Below are 13394 nucleotides of genomic sequence, written 5' to 3' on the forward strand. Positions count from 1 at the left end.
TCTAGAGTGTGTCCTTTGCTGTGGGTGGGGCCTCTCACATGCTGAGTAAGACTGAAGGTTTCAAGGACAGCATCAAGCTCTTTAGCTTTTCTGTCACAAATATTATCAACATGCACATTGAAATCACCTGTAATGACCAAACCATCAAAGTCTGTGCATACGACTGAAAGCATCTCAGTAAAATCATCAATAAAACTTTGGCTGTGCTGGGGAGGCTTGTATAAAACAATGAAGAGAATGGATGGAGACCGTTTTAGCTCCATTTTAAAGGATACATACTCAAATGATGAAAACACCCCAAAAGACAACCTGCGGGTAATTATTTCATCTCTAAAGACAGCACAGACTCCACCCCCTTTTTTGTTTTCTCGTGTTTCAGATTCAAACTTAAAGTTGGGTGGAGCAGATTCTATCAGAACTACATTTCCTGTGTTTTTGTCAAGCCATGTTTCAGTTAAAAACATAAAATCAAGATTATCTTTTCACAGGGAATATGAATCACATTTCTCAATTGGGCCTGACTCGCATTTTGTTTTTCCATCTGTGTGATGATGTGACTACAGAAATAGCACTAGGGGGGGCTCTTTTTACATAGGGCCCACATTAATAATCATGATTAAGCAAATATGTTAACAGAAAACAAGATATCCAGGTGGGCATGTTTGACTGAGCCCCTCAATGACCAAACGTTTCACCAACAGGTTTGAGAAATATCAAAAGAAGCACTGAGAAAAATAATGAAAAAGGATTGTTCAACTAGTGTTCTGTAATGCACAGAAAACCAAGATGACTTAACTTGTTCTATATGATGGTCTCTAAAGGCCCAAGCCAGCGCCTGGTTTTAAGGGTCAATAACTCCCCTCGACACAGGTAGAAAAGCAGGTCAGAGCGATTGCAGAAAGGGAATGGTCCATTTGACAGGCAGCCTTATAGTTAATAAAAAGAAAAGGTAACCATAGTACATAACAATTACACTAAATATAAACCGCTTTAAACACTTGATCCTTTAAACTCCAACTCCATTTAACTGTCGCGGTGACAGCAGCACAGAAAGGTTACTGCGGCGAAGTCAACGACGCTGGAGTGTGCATGTGACACCCCCCCGCCGGGCCGCTCAGATTTTGTGTTTGCCTACATGGTTCCCTTTCGGAAAAATTTGCCGTTTCAGTCAATCAACTAATAAGACTCCCGAACATGCAGCTAGACAAATTAACATCTCCATTTCACATTGTGTTTATTTCTACAGTGAAGGGTTTCGGAGACATTTGGTCTATATTATTTCTACCTTACATTTTGTTCTTGTTGTTTTGTTTCTTTGTGCGTTTACTGTTATCTGACTCTCGATCAGGCCAAATCATTAACACACTCACTAAAATTCCATCCATACCTGAGCACTTAAAATATAGTTCTTCTCCCAGGGAGTGGCATTAATCATCACAAACAGCTACCATAGATGTCTAAACTATTAGATCATTAAAATGTCTTTCGATAAATCATTTTCATTAAAAAGGTAGAATAGCAATACAAGTAACATTTATCTGAAGACTCCCCAGTCCATTAATCTTTGCAAACCATTACTTCTTTAGCACTTGACGTATGAATTCTGGAGAAAAATAATAACCCTTAGATACATAACATAACTGTTCCTATTTATCCAGGTTTGGAGGTAGCACCATGTTAATGGCCGTTCCACACCGCCGCATGCCGAAGAGTCCAGTTTACATTCAAAGTCTATGGTAAACGTGCGTCGAGCACGTAGTGCGTTATCTGCAGCGCGATTTCTTCGTTTTTGCGGCGCAATTGGTGCGTTTTTTTCTGCTCTCGATGCTTTGAGCGCGCGTATGAGCCGGCCGAGGCGACGAAAGCAGCTACGCGACGCGTTCAGATATGTTGAGGTCTCTGCAGCAGAAGCGTAGCAGCGGCCGCAGCAGCCAATCAGAGCTGACGCTCCAGTGACGTACGTACGTACGTATTGCCCCTCGCATTTCCGGTATTCCCCGTGGAATTCCCCAAGAAGCGCCACTTTTTCCTTGCTCGTCAACAATGGCAGACGAACGATTGATTGTGGCTGTTTGTGGGAGAAAGGAGCTGTACGATGTATTCACGGTGGAATACAGAGACCGGCGCCTCCGTGTGAGGGTTTTGAAAACCAAATACGTGAAAACAACACTCTTGATATCCGCCATTTTACACAATGAAAGGCCACACCGTCATCAACTCCACTGCTCATGCAACAACACCTCTACTGCGCATGTGCGCAGAGAGCTCAAGCGCGCCGTACACGCGCCTGTGTACAGTGGCTGGTGCGTCGATAGTGCGCGTCCGGTGAGTTTACATTCAAAGTCTATGTAAACATCAGACCCAAAACAAACCCCGCAACAAATAAAAAAAAAAATCTCATGACTTGGAGCTCTTGGAGCAAATAATAATATTGACTAAACTCTGCACACCTCTGAAGTATATGCGGGTCCCAGACGGGCCCCGGAGCCCATCGCCTCCGCTTTTGGACTTTGTAAAGTTAATAAACCAAAGCCATGGTCCGCCATTAAACTCCATTTACACTACGAGAAAAGCAACACAGCACAACTCCTCCACTGAGCATGTGCGCAGAACTAGAGCTGGGTTTCGATTCAAATTTCAAGAATCGATTCGATTCCGATTTTTACGTTTCAAAATTGATTTTTTCAGATTTTCTCAGATTCCATCCGATTCGATCCGATTTCGATCTGATTTCCGATTCGATCAGATTTCGATTCGATCCGATTTCGATTCGATCCGGGGGTTATTAAAAATGTATTTGAACCGTTTCCTTCACTTCATGACTGTGTAGAGAAGCAACATATTAAAACTAGTATTATATCAATATTAAACAGCAAATCTTACAAGTATTGGTAGTTACTGATGGCTGGAAGACTGATGAGGGTCAATCTACCTTCAAGAAAGCTAATTCAGGACAATAAATGGAGGACATCATTGAGGTGACTACATCTGCAACAGCGGATTCCTACTGGGACACTAACCAGTGCATTATTGTTATGCTTGAAAATAATTAAGAATTCACCCAAAAGCGGTTGCTACCAAAAGCATTTTTATTTTAAAACTGCTCACACACTGCCAGTACTGAAACTGGAAGTATAAAATGTAAAAGTTGAGCATTTTTCAAAAAAATGTTAATTCTTTTTTTTAATTATATATTTTTTTTAATAAAAAAAAAATAAAAAAAAAAATAGATCTTTGGACGTACGAATCGATAATCGGTCATTAATATGTGAATTGATAAAAAATCGGAAAATCGATTTTTCAAACCCAGCTCTCTCTCTCTCCAGGACGACTCAGACGCACGTCTGCTGCTGAGTGTATTTTACGGACGTGCGTCCGTCTTCAAATGTACAGGCGTCCAACTTCTGCGTCGGGCGCGAATTTGACGCCGCGGTGTGTACGTAGCTTTACACCCTCGTCTAATGCTGGTATACTGTAGAGCCTGACCGACATTGTTAGCCGATATGAGCATTTAGAGAAATATCGGTCAAACTCTGGCCACTCTATTCCACATGCGCATATTATAGGGCTCTGCTCAATATTTCGATATATTATAATATATTGTGACGAACTTTGACGGACCGCGACCCTGAAATGGAAAAAGCGATAGAAAAAATGAATGAATGTGACGGACTTCTTGGCATGCAGAGATGCGTTTTTAAACAGCATGAAGTCATGAGAAATTGCAGAGTTCTACACTTCTTAATCTCCAGACTGCTGCATCAAAGCCGAGTCTGAGGAGCTGAAAATGTGACTTAATCATAGGACAGTTGTATTCTGATACTGAGGACAGTGTGAACATGACATAATGATGCATTTTGTTATTCTACTTAAATCAAAACATAAATTTAGTAAACGTTTAACACCGGTTTTAAGGGATATCCATGTACCAGGACATGTATTGTATCAAGTTCTGTGTATAGGGAACTTATCGTATTGTGGACCCTGTATAGGGGACACATTGTGTCGAGAGGTACTAGGCAATTTCCAGCCCTAGCATGTTATACATAATTTTAAAGCTTAGACGCTCAAATACAGCCATCTTATCTAATTTACTGACAGATTAATGCCCCAATATTTGACATTGTGCCGTTTTTCTGTAGTAGTTTTGTTGTGTGTCTGAGATGCTGTAGTGTAACACAGCTCCAGAGTGACGCTCTTGTTTGTGACTGACCATTTAAATACTCTGAAGTCCACTAGTAACTCAAGAATAAAAGTTAACTTAAGCACAGATCACACCAGTGACAACACAATGTTTATGTTTGATCAAATTGTCAGTGGAGAAGAGAATATTCTGGTTAGCTAACGTTAGCACACGCTGGGAGTCAGGATTCAAAGAAATCTTATGTTTGAAGAGTTGTGATCAAGTGGCCTTTGTGAGCGGTAAACGTTGTAAATGTGTCCATTTTGATGCCATGTTTCTTTCGTTCACTTTAGTTAGCGCTTAGCTTGTTAAGTGCTACCACAACATTGTAAACATTGTTCTCTCATTAGCTACTGTGAAGTGATTATGGCTGTATCCTTGTTTACTGGACTCACATTGACATGTAAATGAGTCGTGAAAAGAGCCGTTACTGGTCGAAATGTACGCATATTATTTACCGTGACACACACACATTGACATTTTTATAATCAGCCTTCAATAAACCATTTCTTTAGCATTGCTAAATATATCGGCGGTTAAATAGGCACCTCCAACCTGTTTATATATCAGCACACCAAAATCCATATCATAGTAATAATTTTGTTTGTACAATTTATTTTCTTTCTTGTTTTACCCGTGTATTTCTACTTGTTATTGGCTAGTGGATGTGAACAGCTGTGCGCCATGTTGTGAGATGTGAATCATATAGAGTTAAGCCTGAGGTAAGGGCCCCTAAGGCAAATTTGGACCCCATGAAGGTTTTGGTCAGCACTAAACTGTTTCTTTGCAGTATGTTACCATAAACATCCTTACAACAAGCGTTACACTGCTGGACGGTTGCCTATGGATACTTATAGCTACAATTCAGGCTGGTTGAAAACAAACTGTTGGAGCTATCGCGTTTGGAAAGCAGGAGAATAAAGATGATTTAAACTGAGTGGTAAATGAGAAGGAAATTATTACCTGATTAAAATATCTTAGGGTAGGCTAAGGTCATTTTACATAATATGTTTCATTTAAACGCGCACTATGTGACTAATGGTTGGTATTTTTGTCATCATCGATTGAGATCTTATAGCCTTTTCTGCAATCTTCCCCAGTATTATCTACAGTGTTGTCTTTGCAAAAGTATTTGTACCTCTAACTTTTCCACATTTTGTTACGCCACAACCACAAAAGGCGCAATGGACGATTTTTCGGCGATTTGAGAACGCAGGCGGAAGTGCGCATGCGCACCCCCCCGTGCGGACTGATACAACACACACGTGCGTTTGTTTATTAGCGCAACGGATCGCATCGCATCTCTCGTCTTTCTCCGTCTTCATTTTGTCCCGTACACTGAGGGAACTATATTATGATAGATCAATGCGCTTAGACACGCAGAAACGTGGGGACGAGCCCACACGCGGCTGCAGGTGAGCGATAGGTGCGTTTTATGATTGATACGTGGCAGGACTAATCGGCAGTCCACGCCACGAGGAAATAAGACTCAGATTTGGGCCAAAGAAATCATCCATTCAACCTTTAAATATTTTGAATTGGCATTTCTTAGTGAAAGAGCAACATGAAGTGTAAGGAAAATTGTACATTATTTCATTATGATTATCAAAATAAAAAAACTGAAAAGTGCAGTGTGCAAAGGTATTCAGTCTCCCTGCATCAGTACTTTGTGGAACTGCCTTTCCCTGCAATTACAGCTGAAAGTCTTTTGGGGTTTGTCTCTACCAGCTTTGCTCACCTACAGTTTTGGCCCATTTTACTTTGCAAAACAGCTCAAGCTCAATCAGATTTGATGGAGAGCGTTTATGAACAGCAGTTTTCAAAATCTTGACACAGATTCTCAATTAGATTTAGGTCTGGGATTTGACTGGTCCTTTCTATCACATGAATATGTCTTGTTTTAACCCATTACATAGCTCTGGCTTTATGTTCAGGGCCTTTGTCCTGCTAAAAGGTGAATCTCTAAGTCAGATATTTTGTAGACAGCAACAGGTTTTCTTCCATTGCCCTGTATTTGGCAGGCACATAGCAGTTTGATTTAAGGCCAGAAAGTTCAGTTTTGGAGAGAGCACCTTCTTCCACATGCTTGCTATCCACACATGGCTTCTGGCAAACTGCACTTCTTAAGGCCGTTTTTCAACAATGTCTCTTGCGAAGTTAGTGAAGTGCGCAACTAATAGTTGTCCTATGTGCAGATTCCCTGTCCACCTGAGCTGTGGCTCTCTGCAGCTCCTCCAGAGTCACCATGGGCCTCTTGGCTGCAGCTCCTCCAGAGTCACCATGGGCCTCTTGGCTGCAGCTCCTCCAGAGTCACCATGGGCCTCTTGGCTGCAGCTCCTTCAAAGTCACCATGGGCCTCTTGGCTGCAGCTCCTCCAAAGTCACCATGGGCCTCTTGGCTGCAGCTCCTTCAAAGTCACCATGGGCCTCTTGGCTGCAGCTCCTCCAGAGTCACCATGGGCCTCTTGGCTGCAGCTCCTCCAGAGTCACCATGGGCCTCTTGGCTGCAGCTCCTCCAGAGTCACCATGGGCCTCTTGGCTGCAGCTCTGATCAGTGCTCTTCTTGTTTGGCCCGTACGTTTTGGTGAACGGCCATGTCTTGGTAGGTTTTCTAGTTGTGCCCAGTCTTTCCATTTTTGGATGATGGATTGAAGAGTACCACAAGAGGGCGCTCTAGTCTCTAAGCAACACAGAAGAAGAATCAGCACTTCCTCTACCTCTGGAGTTGGCGGAGTTGTTTAACCTGTTACCACCCACCTGTCCCTCGGCGAGCATTTTCTATATCTCAAATATTCTCTTACATCACTTTTATTTCCGTGGTCAATACCAGCAAGCCATACATCATTTTAAAGCTTATTTTCTCAACAAAACGAATATGTCATTGATTTACATTGAATAATATGCCCCAAGAAGCAATTGCCAATAGTTTGTGAGAAAGTCTCAACTTTTAGAAACGCATGTCCTACCTGTTTGCGGTTTATGACGGACGAAACGGGTTTAATTCTGTACATCCTTGTACTCAGTCTGTCCGTAAGGAACCATTGAAAAACAATATACACTTGTATTTTTCCTGAAGTTATCAGATTTCAAGATATTGTCAAGTAAACAAACTTTTCTGCGTTTCTCGCAGGACAAGAATGCGCTTGTCCAGCGCATTTCTCCGTCCATAACAAATGACCTGTTTGACCTATAAAATAATGTTGGATATCCTTCTTTTCTTCAGACTGTTACCTACAGAATGAGACCATCCACCATTTTTCTGTCCACGGGTTTGTTTGCTACAGCCTCCGCAAAAAAAAAAATGCGCCGCACATGGATTCCACTGTTTACATCTAAATAGCGCCGCATGTGAGTGACGTAGCAGACTTTGAATGACATATTATTCTAGCCATTAAGAATAGCTTTAGAAAGAGGGGCGGGACAAAGGCCTTATTGACACAGAATCTTCTGTATTATCGTGCGTAAGGCTCAGGTAAGGCTGTAAAGAGCCAGATTTCTCGGCAGGATTTTGCGCTTAACGTTTTCTGATTTTATTAGCCTTTTGGACGTGCATTTTGTTAGATATATGTATTATTATACCAATACAAAAATAAAATAAAAATATTATAATTTCTTTATTTTTTTTAACCTGTATATGGGAAATTCATGGGTAAACTCATATTTACACATCTTCACATATATTGTTTTTAGCAGTTATAATAGGTATTAGTGGCCTACAAAACATCAAAATGTATGTTTTATGATCATAGAGGAGCTAAAATTGTAATAAAACAGTGTGGCACAGTTGGCACATATTTGGATCACTTGTTCCAAATATACTTTTTGATACAAAAAGGTCAACAGCACCAAAATGCCTGTTCCTAGAGATCTGAAACTTTACACAGTTGTTGTCAACAAGATAAACATCATGTACAGTGAACAGCATATGCACACAATGAAGTATGTCATGCTCAGGACCATTACAAATTGACAAGACTAAAAAAGGATGTTTTGTTTATGTTTGGGCCTCTGTAGTGTAAGTTCTGAAGCACAGTGAAGCCCTGACAGTGTTCATGTGCACATCTGCAGAAACTAGAAGGCCTAAGCTTTCTAATGATGCATCACACTTGCATGTGGAACATAAGATCCTCTTTTAATAAGCAATGCCATTTGGGTATGTCCAACCATTGTGCACAGGGCGAAAATAGGTGGATGGTAACAGGTTAGAAGACAGAAGAAGACAGAGGGAGAATTATAATAATAATAACTTTTATTTATATAGCGCTTTTCAGTGACCCAAAGACGCTGAACATAATAAAAAAGGGGGGGTATTTACAGACAGGGGGGACAACACGTACAATACACATTAATATACAGATAAAATGAACAAGACAGAAGAAGTAGAGAGAAAAAGATGGGGATGTAACAGGGGGTAGAAGAGTAGGCAATGGGGTAGAGGAGGCTAGGGGTAGGGGAGGTCATAGGCTGGGGTGAAGAGGTATGTTTTTAGGCGGGATTTGAATGTTGTGAGTGAGGGAGAGTGGCGGACAGGTTGGGGGAGGGAGTTCCAGAGTCGGGGTGCTTTGTTAAACTTGTTAGCATGTTCTTTATGCTATAGTTATCTGAATAACTTAATATGTTACGTTAACATACCAGACACTTACCACAGTTCTGTCTGTGCGTCATGTAGCTGAAGGTGTTACGTTAGCATACGTACACCTATTCATCATGTTCTTTAATAAATTGCATTTCAAGATTAAATGTCTGTTCTTGGTCTTGAATTTTATCAAATAAATATCCCCCCAAAAAATGCGATTTATACTCCAGTGCGACTTATAGTCCGGAAAATACGGTAAATCTTGTCCAATTTTACTTCCATTTCAGAATTGTGCGCCACTTTGTGTTGCAATACAATTGTTTTAAGTTTGTTCTTGTGCTGTGGAAAAGTTCCAGGGGTACGAACACTTGTGCAAGCCACTGTATCTGGCTTTTTTAGTACTAGTAAATACTCTTTTATATTGTGAGCGTAGCCTCCGCTCCGTTTAATGCCATACCCTGAAACATTCCAGGCCACGTTATAACATATCCATGGAAACGAGCAGATGGTGGACACTTCACCATAATAGTTCCATAGTGCACCTTTAAACCAATGAAATAAGAGACAACAATCATTTCCTAGAGCACTGCATTAAAGTCTCTGTTGGGAAACTTCAGACGGTTTATCCAGCTTGTTACTCATCTCATCCCACTTATTTCACTTCCCCTTCAAACAGCTCTCCTCCTCTGTCTGTTCACTGTCATCCATCAGCGCCTCCTTCCATCTTTGGCTCAGAGTCAGCGCTGGAGTCAAGGCCCATCTGTCCTCCTCTTTCCCTGAGCTGTTAGACCATGTTCAACACTCTAATTAACTTAGTCTTATCAGTTTCTGGGAAAGCATGCATTCCCTTCTCCTGATGCATGCTGGAGAATCAAAACCCACTATTAGCCTAAATGCCAAGACAATAGAAGACTAGATCCTTCGTTCTTTAGTCAGACTCGTGCTGGCCGGGTTCTAAATTTCAAACTCAAATGTTATACAGCGGACTATGCTTGATGTTCAATACCAATTTTGAAATCAAAATGACACAATGTTCTTCTTAAGAATAGAATGCAAGTTTCAAGTCTTACACAAGTTCTGATATCGATGAAGAACATTCAAAAACAAGTTATGTTTGCATGTTTTTTTATACTTCAAATTAGTATCTTGTGAGTATGAGTTGTTGGTGTTGGTAATAGTTGTATTATTGATTAGTATCTGAGAATTTTTGTTTTACCAGTTTTAGTGCACAAGTAAATATATTTATTTACAGTTATGAAGACTGATTTTTAAAGTTAAGTTCATTACTGTAAAATGTGCCTCTGCTGGTTTAAGAATTGCGTCACTACTGAACCCATGTTACCATTAGCGATCAGTCATTTATTGAGGACACTTACTGTATCACAGAGAAATGTTTGGGTTAATTAAAAACTTAGTTTAGTCATTCAGAGCTGTTCTTTGCTTACCAACAATTTGCCAGGGTTGCCAATTTGTATAGATAGTGTAAAATCAATATTTGAAGTCATTTTAACTTTACTTTCCCCTTTGTGCCATTATTAATCTTTACAACTGAAAACTACAAAAATAACAATGTAGTGTTGATCCTTTTATGGAATCCCTTTAAGGTTCGCTGCAGACATGGGCAAAGCACTCCGTTTTATTAGCCGAAGAGAAAAGGCTGCACGTTGTGTTATTCATTAAGCTGATAACACGCACGCTCGTACAGACACAAGCGTGACCTTGGCCTGACAAATGGCGCGGTGTGCGACTACAGAGCACCAGGGGTTAAGGAAGGCTTTTCAAGTTGCACGGTCCAAACTATGCCAATGAAAACAGCGTCTGTATTGGAGCCAGGCAGCTGTCTAAAAATACAGAGACACAATATAGAGGATGACTAAAGCTTGAATCCTCCACAGGAAGTTTGACTCAAATGCCATTGGAAGGATCGCATTTGCACAGTTAGATTTAATTAATTAGGAGGAGTTATTTAACATGGACTGATAAGAGCTTAACTGTTTACTCCAACATTTGACATAGCTTATCATTAAGCTTCCAAGGGGATTCTACACCAGATGCCCTTCCTGTCACAGCCCTGTTCCTTGTTTGAGATGGTAAAACTGTTAACAGTGTTACTTACAGCCCCTTCAAACACGTTGTCGTAGATGTTGTCGGTGCTGCACTGTGGGCAGGGGAAGGTGAACCGCTCACAGTCTCTGTAGCGCTCCTCGTCTGTTAACTGCACAGGGGCGCCCAGCGTCCCGTCTGCCTCCTCCTCTCTCTGGTGCTGCTGCTGAGCCCTGAACTGTCCCGGGTCAAGACCTGAGGCGGAGAAGAAGTAAACACATTATAGCTTCATAATTTCAAACCTCTAGATGTGTCGAGAACTGAATCATTCAACTCGTTTTCAAATGGAATCATTGTATTAAAAAACTCCATAAAAATGCATTTGTTTGGAGGTCATCATATACAGGCAGGTCCAGCACTGTTTAACTGCCACAGCTGTCAACAGCTTATAAAACAGACTTAACTTTACTATCATATAAATGTAAAAATACATGAACAGTATCATCACTTGAAAGTAAGTTGTATAGTTGTACTGCTAATAATACTATCGACTTTTAAAAGCATAGTCTTTGAAGTTCATAGCTATAGGAAGTCGGTTAAAGTGACTTGTGCAGCTTAAATGAAGACCTTCAAGAATTAAAGTTTACATCAAAAAGCTTGACTCCAACATTCACAAAGACGAAAGCACTTACCCAACCATGTAGCTACGAGCACATTGTCGATGCCCTCGATGGGGTCACAGATGCGGGACACTACAGGGTGGACCTGATGTGCCAGGTAGTACTGAGTGTCCAGAGAGAGGGACTCGGACTTCTGAAGATGCTCCAGGGCATAGGCTCTCTGACTGGCTGAAAGAGTGGAGCCGTCCTAAGACATGACAATGAAGTTGTCATTCAAATGAAAATGCGTCAATTTGGACAAAGACAAAAAACATTTCCGTTATGCTTTACACTGAATATTTGTCCCTGTATTTCCCTTATTTGACCAGGAATGGTCCATAGTGGAACGGTTTCAAAAGGTAGTCACACCCAACATTCTCTTTCTCTAAGATTAAAGAGCATTGAAGTTGATGTAGAAGAGTGTTGTATGGAAAGTACATATACATTTAACTATATATTGTACTGGATGCATGTATATGTAACAAATAATAGTGGTATTTTTTTTTTTAAGCAAGATGTTTTGGCCATTAGTCAGATTGATGATGGCTTCTGAATGTTTAACCAGAAACATTTCAAGAAAACATTGTCCTGATGATTACCGTTGTAGTGTTTTTGTTCTTTGTCTTATAAAGCACTAATCCAAAGGCTCAAAGTGACTGTACAGTTTCATTATTCATTCACTCCACGAACTCAGTGAAGTACTTCTACATTCATGTCATACGATGCAAGATGACCAACAGTTATGTTTGAGTGAACAGTGTAACCGAGTCCCTGCAAAATACCAAATTACACAAAGTATGAATCACTTACTTTGCAAATGACATAAGAGATTGTGTCTCCAGCTTTCACTCGGCGCCCACCCTGGGAGTTGATCCACAGAGCCACGTGGACATGAGGAAGACTCTTTTTGTCGGGATAGTCCTGTGGATCTTTAGTCAGAGCCTGGAATCAGATTGGGAGAAAATATGATATTTGAGGATATTTCTCAGTTTTGACGAGCAAGTTTTTCAGTCAAATTTCGACCTTGTGGATCTCAAACTGGCTGAAGGGAATCGCTCCAGCTGTGACCTTCTCTCCCACGTCCACCAGGTGTTTTTGGATGTTCTCTACAATAACATCGCGGCTCTGATCAGACAAGATCTGACCAATGACGTAGCTGCACGAGACAGATTGTCAGTTCATAGATGTTTGGCTCGGTTCTTTTGCATGGATCATTTCGGGTCCAGATAACATACTTGCCACACTCTTTAGCGAGGTCGCACCAGTCTCTGCGCACGATGTCCAAGCCTTTAAGCTCCTGTTTGAGGGTGTATCGCCCCTCACCGTGTTGCTCTACCACAAGAGCAGCATATTTCTTTTTCTTCAGCAATAAAAGCGACTTAAACACACCATCAATGTCAATCTCCAGCAATTTGTATAGCTTGTTCACTTCAGCTTTCACCTGTAAAATTAGCACAAAAAAGGCATTAATCAGGAGGAAAAACTGAAATAACAGACTAAAGATTGTTGAAACGCACCTTGTTGCCGAGCTTAAAGACCTCCTCCAAAGCTTTGCTATTCGTATTTATCATAATAGAGTCGGTGTCTCCATAGATGACTTCGAGGTTCATCTAAATAAAAAGAAACGTGAAAGTTTTACAAATTATTGATTTAATTCAAACTGACAAGACTGTATATCAGATAAGTGGATAACCAGCCTAATTAGTAATATATTTCTAGTATTAATAGCTCTCTAAAACATGGTCTGGTCTGAAATATAAAGTAATGTATTTGTAGTTCTGTTTAGGTGTTGGCTAAAGACAGTAATTGTTATTTTTACCTGTTGTAATGCCAACTAAGTTAGTTATTTTATGGTCAAATTGTGTTAAAACAAAACTTGAATAGTAACAGAGCTTCAGACACAGCAGAGCAGAGCAGGTATTGATTAGAAAGCA

At 40.6% G+C, this 13394-nt stretch overlaps 2 protein-coding genes across 2 annotated transcripts in view; one reads left to right on the plus strand and one right to left on the minus strand.

Annotated features, from left to right (window-relative positions):
* Positions 1-13394, plus strand: part of pdia4 (protein disulfide isomerase family A, member 4) — a 290521-nt gene that overhangs the window by 255356 nt on the left and 21771 nt on the right. The gene's annotated exons all lie outside the window — the stretch shown is intronic.
* Positions 1-13394, minus strand: part of pola1 (polymerase (DNA directed), alpha 1) — a 52968-nt gene that overhangs the window by 26182 nt on the left and 13392 nt on the right. Inside the window, exons 28-33 of the mRNA XM_072450688.1 lie at positions 12978-13070; positions 12696-12901; positions 12484-12616; positions 12271-12402; positions 11494-11668; positions 10875-11056 (exon numbers count right to left, since the gene is read on the minus strand). Coding sequence (XP_072306789.1) covers positions 10875-11056; positions 11494-11668; positions 12271-12402; positions 12484-12616; positions 12696-12901; positions 12978-13070 — 921 coding nt within the window. The remainder of the gene's footprint in view (positions 1-10874; positions 11057-11493; positions 11669-12270; positions 12403-12483; positions 12617-12695; positions 12902-12977; positions 13071-13394) is intronic.

The sequence above is a fragment of the Eucyclogobius newberryi genome, unplaced genomic scaffold (genome assembly GCF_026437365.1).
Source record: "Eucyclogobius newberryi isolate DKJ021-1_F unplaced genomic scaffold, fEucNew1.0.hap1 SCAF_18, whole genome shotgun sequence".
NCBI classification, from domain to species: domain Eukaryota; kingdom Metazoa; phylum Chordata; class Actinopteri; order Gobiiformes; family Gobiidae; genus Eucyclogobius; species Eucyclogobius newberryi.